Source organism: Macrobrachium rosenbergii, chromosome 50 (genome assembly GCF_040412425.1).
Source record: "Macrobrachium rosenbergii isolate ZJJX-2024 chromosome 50, ASM4041242v1, whole genome shotgun sequence".
Classification (NCBI taxonomy): Eukaryota; Metazoa; Arthropoda; class Malacostraca; order Decapoda; family Palaemonidae; genus Macrobrachium; species Macrobrachium rosenbergii.
The window spans coordinates 31,336,964-31,356,517 of NC_089790.1; the positions used below are offsets into that span (position 1 = coordinate 31,336,964).

The 19,554-nt window shown below is 35.4% G+C and overlaps 1 protein-coding gene across 24 annotated transcripts in view; it reads left to right on the plus strand.

The window, feature by feature from the left end:
• Nucleotides 1-19,554, plus strand: part of Golgin245 (Golgin-245) — a 307,575-nt gene that overhangs the window by 129,946 nt on the left and 158,075 nt on the right. For 22 of the 24 annotated variants that reach the window (XR_010851323.1, XM_067094416.1, XM_067094418.1 and 19 more), the window contains 4 exons: nt 2,724-2,939; nt 8,578-10,983; nt 15,657-15,748; nt 17,612-17,683. Coding sequence is in view for 23 of the 24 variants with exons in the window: in XM_067094416.1 (XP_066950517.1) it covers nt 2,724-2,939; nt 8,578-10,983; nt 15,657-15,748; nt 17,612-17,683 (2,786 nt within the window). In the remaining variant the exon portion in view is untranslated. The remainder of the gene's footprint in view (nt 1-2,723; nt 2,940-8,577; nt 10,984-15,656; nt 15,749-17,611; nt 17,684-19,554) is intronic. The other 2 variants (XM_067094430.1, XM_067094413.1) reach the window with 1 other exon arrangement.

The window sequence follows — 19,554 nt, forward strand, 5'->3', positions numbered from 1 at the left end:
TAGGAATTTGGTCGTCATATATTTTTTTAAATGATTTCTCCCTTGAAGTCCTTTCCTACTTCCATTGCTGTAAATGAGCCAGAATATACTGAATTTATGACGTCCATATTTGTCACCCTGTGATTTCACCGTTTCCCAAAGATCTTTTTCAAGCAACAGCAGTGAGTCTCTTGAGTTGGTGTGCATAGATGGACTTTCCCTTAGCACCATAAAGTGAGTAGGATAAGCATGTCAAACAGTGTTTGGCAGAAGTCCCATGACCTCACCTGTGAATCTTTAACTTTGAATATCCATGTTCTTAGTTAAAACCACATGACAGGAATGAGGGCTTTTAAAACACTAGAATTTGTTTCTGGGCTTATACCTAAATCTCCATCAAAACTCTTTCAGCCTATGTAAGCATGAACATTTTCATTCATCAAAATGTACTACTCTTAACAATAGGAAGAGGTGTAATAGTTGGGACTGGTGTTCATATCTGAGGCTAATGGACTGAGCTGTGTTGGGATCATCAGTCACCTTATAATGTTTGGACCTGAGAGTTATCAGCATACAGTACATTCATGTTGGTATCTCAAGGGTGGGACTGTGTCTTAAAACTACTCTATATAGATTCCTGGGTGGGTTAGTTAGGTGGAGGTAGAACTCTTGGAATTTTGTTTGGCTTGCTTGCAGACAATGGGGAGAGTGTAGTCTTGTAATCCTCTTAGTCCTCTCAAGTGAGTTTAGTTTGCATTTGGGAGTCATCCCATTCATGTTGATGTCATCCCTTTGGGATAGGGCAGTTAGCAAGCATTTGGAAGTCAACTTTTACTGTTTTTACAAGTGAATGAAAGGTTAATGATATCTTCAAGATATAATTTTCAAACATGATAGATTTTGAACCATACTTTTATGAATATATTCGTAAAGCTTAGTTACCCCTGGCACAGTTGATAACCTTTAGCATTAGTATGGAGCTCTCCTTCAACATATATAAACAATAACTGCAACTCATACAGCATGTAAAGCTTATGAGTTTACAAAGAAAATATAGGCAAGTTTTTGAAACAGAAAAATATCAACATAAAGCTTGAATATCATTTGTTAACCAGGTACTGTACAAATATGTCATGCAGACAAAAAAAATGATAAAAAATGGGGAGTTGGAACCATCACAAATAAATAAGCCTGAAAACTGTCTGAGGGGTAAAAACATAGACAACATCAGTATTAATTAAACCAAACAGGACACTTTATCTTTAAAGTGCAAAGCATACCTCTCAGTTATGATAAGATTATCGATTAAAACACAACACTACAAAAAGGATAAGATCTCATTAAAAATCAGAATTAAAAGCCAAAACAGACTGTAAAATGAGACCTTATGTTTCAAAACTCCTCCATAATAAAAACTGCTGGAGACATGGATTTGTGCTTTCTGTGGATCAAATGACCAGTCAGCTATATGGAATCATGGCTCACCAAAATATGTAGGCTGTAATCAGATCCATCATGCATGATCGAAGGAATTTTATTACATGTATGATTAGAAACTAAAAACACTATTTACAAGAGAGAGAAAAAGAAAGAATATCAAAAGGAGCAAAACTAGAACTAAAAGCTGAGAGGTGTCTGATCTATTGAATAAACCAACTTAACAAAATGTGATTCAACAAAAATACCAGAACTGGAGCAAACTACAAAATAATGACTAATCTGCACAGATGAGTATAATATCACAAGACAATAAAATTAATAATGTAAGAATCAAGGGAAGAAGTTCCCAGCCAAAATGGCTATGAAGTTTTCAATACCCTACAACTTTGCAAACATATTAGTCTTGAACATATTGAAGAAATGAACACGAGTGAAAGAGAAAATGAAATATACAATGGTTACATGATAGTACCTCACTGCCAGTTTTAAAAAACTCATGCTAACCAATCAAACATATCTGTGAAACTAAGTTTTAGCAAAATAGATATCACATCATCCCATGTTATAAGAGGAATTACAAGATTCATGTACAATTTAAGGGAAAAGTACACAAAAACCAACTCTTGTCAGTTTGACAAGTGTGTTTAAATTTCTTCCCACTATAATATTGACTGGGTCACATTCATCTCTGTTTTTGATAGTCTATCCCAATACTTTTGTTCTGTTTCTTCTGGTCTCCCCATTTGGTGCAATTACTGAAATTACATGCACCAGTCCTTCATAGAATCCTGCTATCTGTACTTTCCTTTCATATATTATTTTCCTATTTTCCATTTCATGTTTTGGCACTGTTAATGTTCCTTTGTATATACCTTCTTGTATGCAGTATATGTTTGCAGTGTGCCTAACATCTCATTTATTTCCCCAGTCCTTACAATTGTTATTCTTACTTTTGCCATTGCTACAGTCACTGGACTGATATAATGAAAAAAATTCAAAGATCATCAACATGTTAAATGGTAATCTTGGAATTTTTTCATTCTGTCAAAAGTATCTTAGCATCCCTTATTGATGAACTCAGTCCACCACATATATAAATACTGTATATGGACTTCAGAATGACTCACTGGACATAAACTTATTTTGTGGTCTCAGGGTCCAAGAGACATTTTGCATGTTAGACTCAGTATATCATAAACTGTTTTGATAGTCTTAAAATTCACTTTTACTAGACAGATAAAGTATTTTTAAACACCACTGTATTTATTTTTTCAGTTACAAAAAGATCATTGTTATTCTTGCAGGAAGAACATGTAAAGGAACTTGACTCCCTACGGTCGAGCATGGAATCCTCAGCGTTGAGTATGGCTGAAACAAAAAAGCAGTTGTTTGAAGAATTGCAAGCAAAGGAAGCTGAAATGGAACGATGTAAGAGAGCAGCTGCTAATTTAGAAAAGAGACTGCAAGAAGAACAGAGTCGATGGCAAGAAGAATTACAAGAAAAGGATGCTGCTGTGCAGGTATTATTATTATGGGAATGTACAATAAATACTCTGTTGATGAAGAATGATAAATATAGCAAATATGTTTTTTACAGTTTTAAAAGTAGGATCATAATTCCAGTGATTCAAATTAGAATATGAGGTGTCATTAGAAATTTACAGATAACAAGAACACATACCATCTTTTCCTGATCTTAGATCGTATGTAAGTGACGAGATACCATAAGTTGTGCTTGAATTTATTACTTCACATACTAATAAGTGAAACATTTAAAATCCCCAGGTAACACCATTGTTCACTTGTAATTAATGCTGAAAATGTTCAAACTGAATATGATTAGGTTATAACCAGGGACACCCAAAAAAAGAAGCATGCTGCTTTTGACAAGCGTGAATGAGATAAAAAATTTTTTTATACTAATCCCGTGATAATTTTTTCTATTAAAATATATATATTTTTTTTTTTTATAAAAACAAGATAGATTTTTCATATATAGCACATGTTCATGATCTTTGAATGTCTCAGACACAGTAGTATATTCTAATTGATAGAAGCAGAGTAGAGGCAGTCCCCGGTTAACGGCGGGCTCGGTTAATGGCGATCCGGTTTTATGGGGCTTGTCCAGCGCCGAAAATCGCCGATTTCCGCTTATTGGTGCCAGTACATACTTAACAGAGGCTCTGATAACCGAAAATCGTCACTTTTCGGCGCCGATAAGCCCGAAAAAGCGCCGGAAATCGCCGATTTTCAGTTAGTGGCAATTTCCGGTTATCATCACACCCCCAGAACGGAACCCCCGCCGATAACCGAGGACTGCCTGTAGTAGGAGCTCTACATATGTGCCACTCCAATCCAAAAGTACACAGCAGACACCTGATCACTTTTCTTGTGTGCTGCAAGGAATGAATGAGGGATGGAAGTGGAGAATATTTTTCAGGAGTGATGGCTTTGTATGAAAAGATAAATTTTTGATTACTTAAAATTTGATTGGTTTTACCATAAGCCTATTACTCAAATATAGTCAGACTCACTTTGTAGGAGAGATGGTTCAAGCTTCAGAGTACTCTGAACTCTGAAGCTTGGTTGTTACCTGCAAAAGCTGTAGAGTTCTTGAAGAGGAGGATCTGCAGGGAACCCAAGACTGATTAGAACAGGGAATTGTATCTTTATGGAAGAATCCCTAGAAAGTCAAGTTCTCGTAGATGTGTAATCATATGACCCTGCCAGAAAAACAGGCACTTGAAAGTTGTGAGGTGTAGGGGTTATTAACCATCAAAGTCGTCATCTCTAAGGATGCTGTAAATGAGAAATGGAGAAAATTTTGATGAAGAGGTGTAGGATTTCCCTAAATTTACAACTGAAGAAGGTATTTCTTGACCTGCTACTACTACTACCAGTGTTGTAACCCATTTAGGGGCTACATCACGGAGGTGAAAATAAGCAAAAGGTGTATGATATTAAATCCTGTTAATGTCGAATTTACTTTTGAAAATTGAAGATGTGGAGAAAGTTATGATTTCATGAACAAGATCTTTCATGTTTGCTACTTCCCCACGAATCATATTGTAGTATGTATTATTCTTTTACTTTTCATGCCTCCAAAAATATTTTTCTCATAGTTTTTGAGGGAAGCAAGGGAGTGTATGGCAAAGGGTGTTGTGGAGTAGCCATAGCTACCGGGAGTTGTCTTTATGCTGAAAAGTCAGCTGCAAACTGAATCTTGATGAATTCCATCCTTAGTCATATAACCTATTTGACTACCAGGAAGGGCATGAAGTTCACTGACTTATCCATAACATAAAAGCCAGGATCAGCAGAGAAGCCTCATGCAAAGGTTCCTAAGGAGACTTGGATATGAAGTACCTCCTCAAAATTTTGACTGTTACATAAGTTCCACTGAGAACCCACTCCTTTTACAAACTTCAAAGAACTTAGGAAGTACAGACCTATACAGCAGCTCTTGATTGTCGAGACCAACAGCTTCATCTGACTCCTAATAATTATTATTATTTTTTTTTTTCTGGTCTGTCACAGTCATTCTATTCGATTGGGTGGTTCTTATAGTGTTGGGTTCCAGGTTGCATCAAGCTGCCTTAGGAGTCCATCACTTTTCTCACTATGTGCACTGTTTCTAGTAGCACACTGTTCTGCATGAGTCCTGGAGCTACTTGGGCTTCTAGATTTTCCAGATTCCTTTTCAGGGATCGTGGGATTGTGCCTAGTGTTCCTGTGATTATTGGTACAATTCCCACTGGTATACAGTATCCCATATCCTTCGTATTTATATTTTCAGGTCTTGATACTTATCAATTTTTTTCTCTTTCTCGTCTACTCTGGTGTCCCATGATATTGTGACATCAATGAGTGATACTTTCTTCTTGATTTTGTCAGTCTGCATCATTTCTTGTCTATTGGCACGCATCACCCTATCTGTTCTGATACCATAGTCCCAGAGGATCTTTACCTGATCATTTTCTGTCACTCCCTCATGTTGGTGCTCCAGTGGAGGGCTTTTGCTACTGAATCATGCCTCTTCTTGTACTGGTTCTGTGCAAGTGCTGGACATTCACATGCTCTGTGGTTTATGGTCTCGTCTTTCATATTGCACTTCCTGCACATGGGCGAGATGTTATTTCCATCTACAAGCAGTCCCTGGTAATTGGCAGGGGTTCTGTTCTGACAGAGTGACAATAAGCGAAGATCAGTGATAACTGAAAATCGGTGATTTTCGGCACTTACTGGTGTCGATAACTGGAAATCAGCACCTCTGTTAGGTATGTATCGGCGCCAGTACCCGATTATTAGCACCGACAAGCGGAAATCAGCGATTTTCAGTGCAAAAAATCGCCAATGTTTGTTGCTAGACAAGCCCTGTAAACCCGGATCGCCGATAACTGAGCCTTCCAGTAACCAGGGACTGCCTGTATTGTTCTTTGGACATATCTGGTTCTTAGGGCCTGATCTTGTGCCGCTGTTAGCATTCCTTCTGTTTCCTTCTTGGGTTCTCTACTCTGTAGCCATTGTCATGTTTCATCGCTAGTTCTTTAGTTTGAATCATGTACTGTCCATACATTGGTTTGTTGCGCCATTCCTCTGTTTTGTTTTTCATTCTCCTGTCTCTGTATATTTCTGGGTCTTTGTCTACTTTTATCAGTCCTTCCCATGCACTTCTTAGCCACTCGTCTTCACAAGTTTTCAGATATTGCCCCAGTGCTCTGCTCTCGATGTTGACACAGTCCTCTAGGCTTAGTAGACCTCTCCTTCCTTTCCTTCGTTTTATGTATAGTCTGTCTGTATATGCTCTTGGGCGTAGTGCTTTGTGTATCGTCATGTGTTTCCTAGTTTTCTGGTGTTTGCTGCAGAGTTCAGCCTTCATCCTCTCCACTACTCCTGTGCTGTATCTGATTATGGGTACTGCCCATGTCTTCTTCTTCTTCTTCTTCTTCTTCTTCTGCTTCTTCTTCTTTCTTCTTTCTTCTTCTTCTTCTTCTTCTTCTTCTTCTTCTTCTTCTTCTTCTTCTTCTTCTTCTTCTTCTTCTTGTCTAGCAATGAACGCCGAAAATCGCCGTTTTCCGCTTATCAGCGCCGATAATTGGGTATTGGCGCCAATACATACCTAACAGAGGCGCCTATAACTGAAAATCTGCACTTTTCGGCGCTGATAACTCTGAAAATCACCGAAAAAGCCCCGAAATCGCCGCTTTTCGGTTAGCGGCGATTTTTGGTCATCATCACACCCTCAGAAACGAAACCCCACCAATAGCCAGGGACTGTCTGTAGATTAAAAAATTAAAGAAAATTATAAAATACAATAGGAATTGCTTCAGGATAGTAATGTATTGCATCTTCGCTTGAACTTTTGAGGTTCCAATGGCACCCTCAGGGAGATTTGTTCCACGGTCCAACAGCGTAGGGAATCAAGGACCAGTGGAACTGAGAAGTTCGACAGTGAGGCACGTTATCTGCATATTAGTGCTGCTGTTCAGCAAATCTGGTTGCTTTTGGCAGGGAAAGAGGGTGAGGGATGAGTTGTGAATGTGTAAGATCTCTGTTAAAATCCAACTTACGGAAAATTGACAGACAAGATAATTGTTGATGGTCCAAGCAATAACTGCTAATGTTAGGAAACAGAAACCTACAACCACTGTCTAAAAGAGATAAATCTCTGGCAGAGGCAGACATCCACATGTTTATAGGTCTTGGTTCACTAAAGATCCCATCAACAGCCACTCGCTGCTGCTTACCTGTAAGGAAGTCGTGAAGTAATACTAAAACGTATTTGCTCACTCCAAAATTCGGAAGTTTATTAATAAGTGCCTTATGATTTATGAAATCGAAAGCACTGCTAAAATCTAATGAATTACTCTGCACTTCAAACCCTTATCAAGGTTCTCTTGCGAATGGCACGTCAAGTCTAAAAGAGCATTGCAGGTACCTAACTGCTTTCTATATGCATATTGACTATCAGCTAACAATCCTTTAGATTTGACATACTGTACTTATATGGTGGCTTAAAAATATGGTTTTCAGCAACTTTGGAGAGCACAGGGAGAATAGAAATTGGCCTGTAGTTACTGCAGTCTACAGATATGCTACTCTTTGGAACAGGCACTGTATTACTAAGCTTGCACTCATCACAGAGATATTACGTTGACATAAAGATCTGTAGAATCTACTAATCTTGGGAGACAGCACACTAGAATCTTTTTTAAAAAACAAAGGGAAGAAACCCTCAGGATCTTCTCCACCCCAGCTATGAAGATTATCCAGATTTTCTTAATATCCCTAGAGTGAAATGCAAATTTTTTAAGAATAAGTTCAGGATGACAGTTATCAGGGAGAGGGACATCCTCAGCTGATTGCTTAGCTTCAAAAGCTCAGTGAAGCAGTTCAGCCTTTTCCTTACGGCCAGTAACCAATGGAATGGAAGGCAACCCTGACTCAAAGATAAATGATGCCAATTTGGTCAGCCAAAGATGAGGCTGAGTAATTCCTTCAAGTTTCTTCTTCAAAGATTTATTGTAATTTCTCCCAGCTGTATGGTAAGTTCTATTCGCAGCACAGCGAGACTCAACAAAAATAGTGTAATTTTCATGTGAACGATTTCCTCTCCACATGTTGAATTTGGTCTGTATGTCTTGGTAAGCTCTTCTAAATGTATCTTCAAACCATGGCTGGTCTTTTGTCCTGAATTTGATGACCTTTCTAGGGATATACCTTATTAAAATAGCCATCAGCATTTCATTTAACTTCTGCCTGGGGTCAGGATTTAATATAGCATCTGAAATATTAAGTGCCTGACAAGCTTCAATAATGAAATCCCATCTTGGCTCTAGATTTCAACCAAACCTTTTTTCCAGTGGTGGTATTAAGAATATACTGATGACAGATATGTCCATATAATGGCGCAATGATCAGAAGTGCCTATCTATTGCTCACATATCCTTTTTTAAGATTTTAGCAAGTCCATGTTCTTGTTAATTTTTATTCTTTGTGTTTAGGAATTATGTTAAATCTCATTGGTAGATGTTTGGAAATTTTTCTTACAAGTGTGTAAAAATGCAGTTGATCTGTTGTGCATATTTACACGTTAAGTATTTTATTCAACAAAGTCTTGTGGATATGCCATTTTAATTTTGATATTTATTCAAACAGGAACTTGGATCCAGCATTGCAAAAGCTGAAGAGCAGGAGCAGGAGAGAGAAGCATCTGTGGCTGCCATCAAACAGGAGGTGGAGGCAAAGATACAGTTGCTAGAGTCACGAGTATCAGAACTTAAAGACTCTAGGACACAGCTACAGACTCAGTTGACTGACATTGGAAAGGTCAAAGAAGAACTAGAGCAAAGGGTAATGACTTTGACCAATGAGAAGGATCAACTTAATAAGGAGATTGAGGAAACGAAGAATGAAAACTTGGTGCTCAATGGGAAGATACAGAAATTAGAATTAAATGTGGAAGAACTGAAAAAGGATAACAGTAGTTGTAGCAACAAAATGAAGGAAATGGAAAAGTCCAAAGAGGAACTGGAAATCAAACTCAAAGAATTCCACCAGATTCAGACAAATACAACTAACAGTGCCTTGGCTGCCTCCAGCGAGCTGGAAACTTTAAAGGAAACTAATAATAAACTTAATCAGACCATAAAAGATTCTCAAAAGGATGTTGAAAATCTTAAGTCAACATTAGAAAATGTAAAACTGGAGGCCAAAGAATCACTTGAGAAATTGAAGGCTAAAACAACAGCCATAGAAGAATTAAAAGCTAGGGTGATTGTTGCTGAAGAAAAGTTGAAAAATAAAGAAACACTCCTTGAAGAAACTAAAGCAGCAACCATTGTTACTGAAGAAAAACTAAAGTCAGTGAATGAAAAATTAGCTGCTGTTCAAAAAGAAAAAGAGTCTGCTTGCAAAGGGTTGAGTGAAAAGGTGCTAGAACTTGAAAAAGCCAAAGAATTACATTTGCAAGAAGCACAGAATTTAAAGGCAGAAAGAGATAGTGTTGCGAAGGATTTAGAAGATCTCAAGCAGTCAAAAGATGACATTAATGAAAGTCTGTGCACAATGCAGAAAGAGCTAGAACAGGTGAAAATAGAGAGAAAGAATTTAGATGACGAGAATAAAGCTTTGAAATCAGGAAGTGAGGAACTCAGTGCTGAAAACATAAAACTGAAACAGGAAACAGACAGACTGAGTAAAGAGAATAGTTTGTTGAAGGAAGACAAGGATAAACTGAATTCTGAGCTACAAGTAACCAAAGAAAATGCAAACTGTCTAAGTCAGCAAGCATTTGGTGAACTTAGCCAGGTGACAGTGAAAATGGATAGTCTAAATAAAAATTGGGAAAACCAGATGAAAGAGAAAAACTTAATAAATGAAGAACTAACTAAAAAAGTTAGTGAATTAGAGGCTAATTTGAACCAGAAGACTGAAGAATACAAACAAAAATTAGACGAAAGTAAAATACAAATAGAAAAGCTTAATAAAGAGCTACATGAGAAAGCTGCATCTGAAAAGGAGTACAAAAGCACAATAGATGGTCTGAATGAGAAAGTTAAGCAGAGAGAGGAGAAAAATAATGAAGTTACTAAAGCAGTAAGTGATTTAACAAAAGTTCTTCAAGATAAGGATGGTGAAATTAAGAACCTAAAAGAAACTGTTCACAAGAGTGAAGAGGAACTGGGTGTCCGAGTATCTGAACTTGAGGCTGATGTTCAAAGTCGTGAGGTAGAGTTAACTTCTTCTCAAGAGGAAAAGAAGAAATATATAGCCTTACTAAAGAAAATAAAACAGGAAAAGATAAAATTGCAAGAAGAATTGGACACTGCAAAGAGAGAATTAGAGAATTCTAAGAAAGCTGTGTCAGATGCAAAATCTGAGGCAGAAGAATCAAAGAAGCTCTTGTCAACAGCCCAGATACAGATTACTGCTTTAGAGGAAAGTAATAAGAAAATGAAAGGGGAAGTGGAAGGATGCACAGAAAAAGAAAAAATGTTAGAGAAGGAAAATGACAGGCTGAAAGAAGAGCTGTCCAGCAAAAGTAATGAGTATGAAAAGGCTAAATGTGAAGTACAGCAGGTATCAAAAGCAGCAGAATGTGAAGTGGAAAAAGTGAAAGATACTCTTTCAAAATTAAAAGTAAGCTGTCAAAAATTTGCTAAAGAAAAGGAAGATCTACAAGAAGAACATAAAAATAAAGTTAAAGAATTGACCGATCAAAATTGTTTGAAAGACAACCAAATAGTAGACTTGCAGGCAAACATTAAGCAACGTGAAGAAAAGATTGACAGTTTGATAAGAGAAAAGAAATCATTGTTAATAGAACTTGAAAAGAAAGTTGAAGAACTTCAAGAAGAACTGAAGAAAAAAGAACTCTCTTTAAAGAAAAATATCTCTGAATATGAAAATAAAATTGAGCAAGCAGAGGCACAAGCTAGGTCTAGAGAAGAAGAATTAAGGAAGCAGACTGAGAGCACAATGCAAGAAAAACACTCATTAGAGCAAAAACTCAAAGAGCTGTCCCATGAAATCCTTGTTAAAGATGAAGCTATGGTACAACAGGTAAAAATGCATTTTATTAAGAGTTTTAGTGCATGTTAAGATCTTTTTGACATATTATTGTACTCATATAGTTGCATAACTTGTTTATGCCCATGTTAATTCTTGATCAAATTATCCCAGGTTTATTGTTATATTTTTCTTATGTAAGACGAAATTCACAGTAACTTGGATATGATGAGGTTCATGGATGGCATGGATTTGGAGTAAGGAATGGAGAGGGAATGTGTGTACACTACTGGAAGTGGCACAGTGTTGTGAATTAGCAAGTATGAACACCTGGTCTCTGAAGGCAGATTGTCATTTAGTAATATATGGGAGTGGTAGAATACCATATGGTTAAGAGGGGAGACTGAAGCAGTGTATTAAATTGTAAAGTATTTCTTGGTGAGATAGTAGCAGAAGTGATAGCTAGTAAGAGGAGATGTAGAAAACACAAGTAGGAGCTGAAGAGATCAAGAATTAAAATATGGGATTTTAAAGGAGAAGGAGAACATCTAGTTTGAAGAAATGTAGAGAGGAGGGGTTTGGTAGAGCAGAAAATATTTTGAATGATAAGAAAACATATGTAAAAGATGCAGAAAAAGCAGTTGGTTGAACATGTGGCTATGGAAAAAGTAAAAGATATGGTTTGGCCAAGTGAGATCAGAGATAGAAAAGGAAGTACCTTGCTTAACCCTTAAACGCCGAGCCTCTATTTACAAAAGTGTCTGCCGTATACCGGCGGCGTTCAGGAGTTAGCGCCGAAGCGGAAAAAAAGTTTTTTTTTTTTTTTTTTCAAAAATCACAGCACGCTTAGTTTTTAAGATTAAGAGTTCATTTATGGCTCCCTTTTTTGTCTTTGCCAGAAGTTTAGTATGCAACCATCAGAAATGAAAAAATATCATTATCATATATAAATATTGAAATATATGACAGCGCAAAAACAAAATTTCATATATAATTGTATACAAATCTCGCTATGAGCAAAACGGTTGAAGCTAATGAGTTATTTTTTTTTCTTTGTATTGTACACTAAATTGCGATGATTTTGGTATATAACAAATTGTAAAATGATCAAAGCAACACAGAAAATATTATCACAAAATGATGCATGAATTCGTAACGTGCGGACGTAAAAAGTTTTTTTTTTTAAAATTCACCATAAATTGAAATATTGTGCTAGAGACTTCCTGTTTGTTGCAAAATGAAGGTAATTGATTGAATATTACGAGACTGTAAGTGTTTTAGCTTATAATTGCAGTTTGCGACCATTTTGCTCGAGTTAAAGTTGACCGAAGGTCGAATTTTTTCTATTTATCGTGATTTATATGAAAATATTTCAAAACTGATAAAAGCTACAACCATGAGTTGTTTTTTGTTGTATTCTACATGAAATTGTGCACATTTTCATATATAAAACTTTATTTAACAACTAATATAAAACGGTGCAAACATTACGACAAAGTGACGAAAGAATTTGAGATGTTCGGCCGAGTTACCGGACGGATGTAAGGAAAAAGTTTTTTTCAAAAATTCACCATAAATCGAAATATTGTGCTAGAGACTTCCAATTTGTTGCAAAATGAAGGTAAATGATTGAATGTTACTAGAATGTAAAAGTTTTAGCTTACAATTGCGTTTTTCGACCATTTTGGTCAAGTCAAAGTTGACTGAAGGTTGAAATTTTGGCACTTATCGTGATTTATATGATAATATTTCAAAACTGATAAAAGCTACAACCGTGAGTTATTTTTTGTTGTATCCTACATGAAATTGCACACATTTTCATATATAAAACTTTATGTAACGACTAATATAAAACGGTGCAAACATTACGACAAAGTGACGAAAGAATTTCTGAGATGTTCGGCGTGCGGACGTAAGGTAAAAGTTTTTTTTTCAAAAATTCACCATAAATCAAAATATTGTGCTAGAGACTTCCAATTTGTTGCAAAATGAAGGTAAATGATTGAATATTACTAGAATGTAAGAGTTTTGGCTTATAATTGCGTTTTTCGACCATTTCGGTCGAGTCAAAGTTGACCGAAGGTTGAAGTTTTGGCACTTACCGTGATTTATATGAAAATATTTCAAAACTGATAAAAGCTACAACCATGAGTTATTTTTGTTGTATTTTACATGAAATTGCGCACATTTTCATATATAAAACTTTATGTAACGACTAATATAAAACGGTGCAAACGTTACGACAATGTGATGAAAGAATTTCTGAAATGTTCGGCCGAGTTACCGCGCGCGGATGTAAGGGAAAAGTTTTTTCAAAAATTCACCATAAATCGAAATATTGTGCTAGAGACTTCCAATTTGTTGCAAAATGAAGGTAAATGATTGAATATTACTAGAATGTAAGAGTTTTAGCTTACAATTGCGTTTTTCGACCATTTCGGTCGAGTCAAAGTTGACCAAAGGTTGAAATTTGGCACTTATCATGATTTATATGAAAATATTTCCAAACTGATAAAAGATACAACCATGGGTTGTTTTTTGTTGTATTTTAAATGAAATTGCGCACATTTTCATAAATAAAACTTTAAGTAACCGCTAATATAAAATGGTGCAAAAATTACGACAAAATGACGAAAGAATTTCTGAAATTTTCGGCCGAGTTACCGCACGGACGTAAGGAAAAAGTTTTTTTTTCAAAAATTCACCATAAATCGAAATATTGTGCTAGTGACTTTCAATTTGTTGCAAAATGAAGGTAAATGATTGAATATTACTAGAATGTAAGAGTTTTAGCTTACAATTGCGTTTTTTGACCATTTCGGTCTAGTCAGAGTTGAACGAAGGTTGAAATTTTTTGTAGTCAACATAAGGTACGTCCACTTGTCACCCGACAGACAATTTTAGTCGACTTACGATACGTCCAGTCGGCGTTTAAGGGTTAAATGAAAGAGGAGAATTGGGGTATTGGGGATGGTGGAAAAGCTAGTAATAGATATAATCTATAGAAATAGAGAAGGCTATAAGTAAAATGAAGAAAGGCAAAACACCAGGGCCATCAGAGGTGCAGATTAAAATGTTAAGGGTACTTGGGTATAGGGGGAAAGAATGATACTGGAACTATTAAGGGCAGTGTGTCACTGTTAGAGGAAGCAATACCAAATTACTGGGGAGACTCTCATGGGAATTGTGTTTAAACAGAGGGCAGATATCTAGAGTGGCTATTATAGAGGAATCAGTATAACAGAACATTTGTTGAAGGTTATAGAAGGAAACTGGATAAGAGACTACAACCAGTTGTGAAGATTGGTGAACAGGGAGTGGCACAGTTGATGGCATCTTTATTATAAGAGAGATACAGGAAAAGAGGCTGGAGGGTAATTGGAAATTCTACTGTGCATTTATAGACCTAGAGAAAGCATTTGATTGAATATGAAGGGAGGTAGGGTTTGGTGTTTAAGTAAGAGGTCAGTGCCAGAAAAGTTGGCTGAAATGGTATGTAAAAGAACAAGGACAGCAATAGTAATAGTTTGTGGCAAAACAGAATTGTTTGAAATTAGAGTTGTTTTACATCAAGGATCAGCGCTTTACCCATTTCTGTGTAATGGTTATGGATGTAGTAACCAAAGGGATTGGGAATGAAAATAAGTAGGAATTTTGATATGAAGATGATCTAGTGATTACAGCAGAGACTGAAGGAAAGGTAAGAGAATAGTAGGAATCTCTTCAGTAGGGTGGTATAAAGGTAAATGTGGGTAAAACTGAGGTTATGGTATCTTGTAAGTAGGGAAGGGATAGGTTAATGGTTCAAGACAGAGGAGGCATAGATTTAGAACATTCTTCTTTTTCCTTCTTATAGTGTCTGGAATTTGTCGAGATGCATGAATAGGCCACGTAAAAGTACGTACTGGCTTTATATAGAAAAAAGAATTCACTTGTAAACAAGTACATACATGTTCTTTGAACGTCACACTCCTTTGATCCATAGGTATTTGATCCTGAAATGTAGAGCATTCATATTAACACACACACACACACACAGTTAAATATGTTTTATGTGGTTCTGTATTGAGTGAGTTTGGTAAAGCAGTATAGGTGAAAATGTAAAGTAAAGGAATAATATAGCCAGACACTAAGTTTTGTTAGTTACATCAAACACAATATAGTGTAGTGTAAGGTATTTTAGACTCCTGGAACATAGAATGCAGGAAAATACAAATTGGAATGAAAAAGGTGGCCAGAGTTAGATTATGATTATTATTGAAAATACTGTACAGTACATTACAATAAGAAACTGCCAAACAAGGACAAGCAAAAGTGCACCATAAATCTTGAATGTATACAGACTAGGACTCAGATCATGTTGTTTTTAATGACTTTAATGAGCACTCCCTATCATTACCACAGTCATAATAAATATCGATGTTAGCCTTTTATAATGAGAGAAGAAAGTCAAGTAAAGCCAAGCCACAACTGCAAGGGATTGTTGTTTGAGATGTATGGCACATGGTTAATATCTGCAATGTTACTCCTCCATCACAGTGGCCACTTTTAACACCTTAGTGTGTAGAAAGGGTGGTAGAAGAAATGTTGAAATAAACAAATTGAAAGTAAGTGTATATTTTATCTTATTGAGAGCAACTGTTCTTTTATTATTCCATCGAAAACATTACTTTCAGCATTATTTTACAAATAGTAATATTATGTATCTTATCACTTTTGCTAACTAGACTGAAGATGCTGAGAAAAACCTAAACCTAGCAAAAGAGGACTTCAATTTGAAGATCAAAGAGATGGAGACAACATGGAAAGAGCGTTTACGGTATGTATTTTTGTTCTTGTAGTTTTTATACAGTGATTTTACACAGTTGTGGAAATGAGTGGTTTTTATTCCAGGAATTGTGACCAATTAAATGACAGAGTGGCGCAGCAAGTCAGGTGTGGTATGTGTCACTGATAGGCCTCTTGAGTAGCAAGAGTGTAATAGGTGAACTAATTTACTTTCTAAAGTTTGTAATAGTTGGAAATTTATTTTGTCAATGTTTATTTTTTACTGATGTTAAAGTATTTTTAGTAGTAGGTATATACTATAATGTTAATGGTCCATTCATAGTTCCTTAAGTTGTTAGTATAGGACATAGTAAGATATACAGAAGAAATCTTGGTAGAAAAGTTTGACAGTATTTCTGACAATGTTAAATACTTTATCATCAGTGGAAATTCTTAGCAGTGTTGTTAATAGTTTTTGTCTCTTAACTTGAAATCCTTTGGTAAAAGATCAGTGTGCAGTATTTGATGTAATTAAAAAACATACAATATTTATTTGTGTAAGGAATGATTATTCAGCTTTTCCTTGGAGCTGTACGAGTATATTTAATATAGTTTTCATTCACTTCTTGAAATCACTGACAATCTTAATAACACAAAGCATTTCATATTTTTAGTGATGATGGGAAAGAATATTTGAAGCAAAATAACCTATATAAGAGAATGTTTACAATTGGATTCTTAACAATTGCTCTCTCAAGTTACACATGGTTACAACACTGTTGAAGGTTGAAGGTCCGCCTGAACTTTGATTCATGCTGCTGGCATTTAATCCATGTTATAAATTAAGAGGTACATTTTAAGATTAACCTACCAGGGGTTAATCACGTGGCATTAACCCATGTTTAAGGTGAATGGACTTTTAATAACACAATATGTTAAGTTATTGTCCATTTAATTGAAGTGCTGCTATATATTGATTTTTTCCTTGACACCGATTCTTGCCATTATCGTGATCATGTCAATCCTGCTACTGTTGACATCACTATGGAACTCGATGACTGCGGTGTGTGGGTTGTCATACTTGCTCTCTTGTGTCTTATATCCACACACAAAAGTAGATATAACAGTCTTTAATGGGATGTAAATTTTCAGTAATGATTTGTTATGTAGGTTAAAAAAATAGAATCAGCAGACTGTCAGTTTTTCATTGTAAGCAAAAGGTTATGGTTTATGGTGTGCAGTGAATTCAGGAATTGAGTAATTGCTCAAACTAACTGGTATGTGCAGGTAAGTCTGCTTATTGTAATAATGTGCAGTACATAGGGTTTTCACTTCTTGTTGACATTTTGCTATAACTGCATTATTTGAAATTTAATAGAATAGAGCTCATTTTTTAATACAGTACTGTATACAGAATTGTACAATCTTCCTCCTGCCTAAGATGATTTCCATATAAGGAGGAATGATGAGTCTCTGTATATATGTATGTTATCCTGTTTTTGTTTTTTTTTAACAACAGATTTCTTTACGAAGTTAGGGCATTATGCAAGTTCTAGTACAGGGTGCTGATTTTAAGGTTTTATCAGATATTTGATTATATGTAATGGATATTCTTTGTCACAAGGTTTCCCATTCCCTTCAGATTATTGAAATACAGTGAAGCATTCTATCACTGCTAAGAATATTTCTGCCAAATATTTTTAAAAATGTTTTACATCACAACTTCATTTGTGTTGGTTTGTCACATTAATTCTACTGTATATTGCCATTGCTAGTTCTATGTAATTGTTTTGTGCATTTCAGTTTTATTATATCAATTTTTCTGTTGATGAACAGTCACTCTGGAAATAAAACATTCCTTTTGTTCATTAATTTTTAGTGCTTATCATGTAGCAGGAACACTTTTTATTTGCAGAATGCACGGGTTTGCTGATACTCTCAGTGCAAATAATAGATATATTGCTTTATTCAACATGCTGAAGATTACGTATGTACTAGAATTGAGAGTGATCATTTATGCATTGTGATATTGTCTGTAACCTTGACAAACTGTTATCCTTAACAGTCTGTGACTAACTTTTCTGGTGATTACACATTTGGTAGATTAATCATTTAGAAGCTAATTTTAAAAAACTTTTACTGCTCAAAAAGGTAAAAGTCGAGTTTCAGGTTTCAATACATTATTATTATTAGAACCCAGTATGATGTTGATATATTTTGTCATATTATATGCATGGATATGATATGAAACTTTGATTGTGGATCTCAAAAACGTTGGAGTCTTGACTAACGTCGTGTGGTTTGCCTTGGGTTGTATATTAGTTGGACACTGGAAGTGAGTTTTGATGATTGCTATATACTTTAATAACCTATGTGTTTTCACCTTAATATGTCAAGAGAAACCTTAATTCACTCTTCCATTTTCCAGGTTTGTTGTCCAACAGTCATGACAAGAATGTTATTTCATTCATTTTCTGTTAGTTCCAGTCATTATAATGACTATATGGTAATATGTTAGTGCTGTAACAAAGGTAGATAATACCTAAATTCCATATTCTCAGATTTTTATTCCATTTTCATGAATTTTATTCAAGATCTTTGTTTCTTTGCTCTGAAAATGAAGGAATGTGTCATACTACATTCTCCTCTTCTGCAATGACTCAAAACACTCAACAATCGAGTATTGTAAAATTATGAGCTAAGCAAAGTCATTTGAACGAAACAGTGGAATTGGAGTGGTATCTGATTTCACAGTGATCATTATAATTTTGTCAACTTGTAACCAACTACTGTACAGTATATGTAAAAGCCCATATATGAAAAACATTACAGTTAGTCTTTTTGGGGGTTTTATTTCATGTGGAATTTTTTTCAAATACAGATGCATCATTTTAAGGTGGTTCTGTTACAGCAATTTTGTGTCTAATGAGTTTTATAGACATTATTTGTGTTATTATACATTGAAAACAGTAAACATGTGCAGGGGAAATTTTAAAGATGGGCATAAATAAATGATACTCAAATGGGTTGAAAGAAACTCTCAGTGACAAGGAAAACAAAAACAAATCCAGAAAAATACTTTGGCAAGTCTAGTTTTATGTGGCCTCATGGTAAAACTGCAGTTAGCCCAGGGGCATTAGGTCCAAGTTGCATGCATCTTCGAAAAATAGAGAAAGCCTTTTTTTTATATGATGGTAAATTTAGGCACCCAGGTCAAAATCACCCATCTCCAAAAGTTTATGTGCTTTTATCTTAAAGAACCAAAAATCCAAGATGGCCCCCACTGCAAATATTAGATATACATTTATTGATATAAGAACTGTATTGGGTTGGGGATAGATCTTTTTACATGTTCTTTGAAGTGGCAAATCAACTTCTGCATTTTTCAAGGCAATGAATTCAAAATGCTCACCAACAATTTTTCCACATGATCATTTCATAAAATTCAGGGGTTTCAAAGTATGTATGTGCACAAGTCTAGGGTTCTTATATCCATTGCTTCTGATACAGATAAAATAGCTTCCCATTACCATTGTTGATAAGTGTGGTAGCAAAATTGCTTCAGATTAGAGAAATACATATGAATGAAAGCTACTAATTAAAGTAACATCAGTCCTTATCTTAAAACTGGACTTGACAAAAAGCTATCACATGCGAACATTTCCTATTCCCCTATATTCACCATGTAATAATACATATTTGGCTAAAATATACAAAAGAGAAAGCAGGTGTTGTCAGTAAAATTGCATGCTGTTGAAAAAAGAATTTTTTTCTGTCCCCAACTCCTATATAAAGTACAAAACTTGCACAAGTATGATAAATCTCATAATGCTGTAACATTGATTTCATTATTGACTC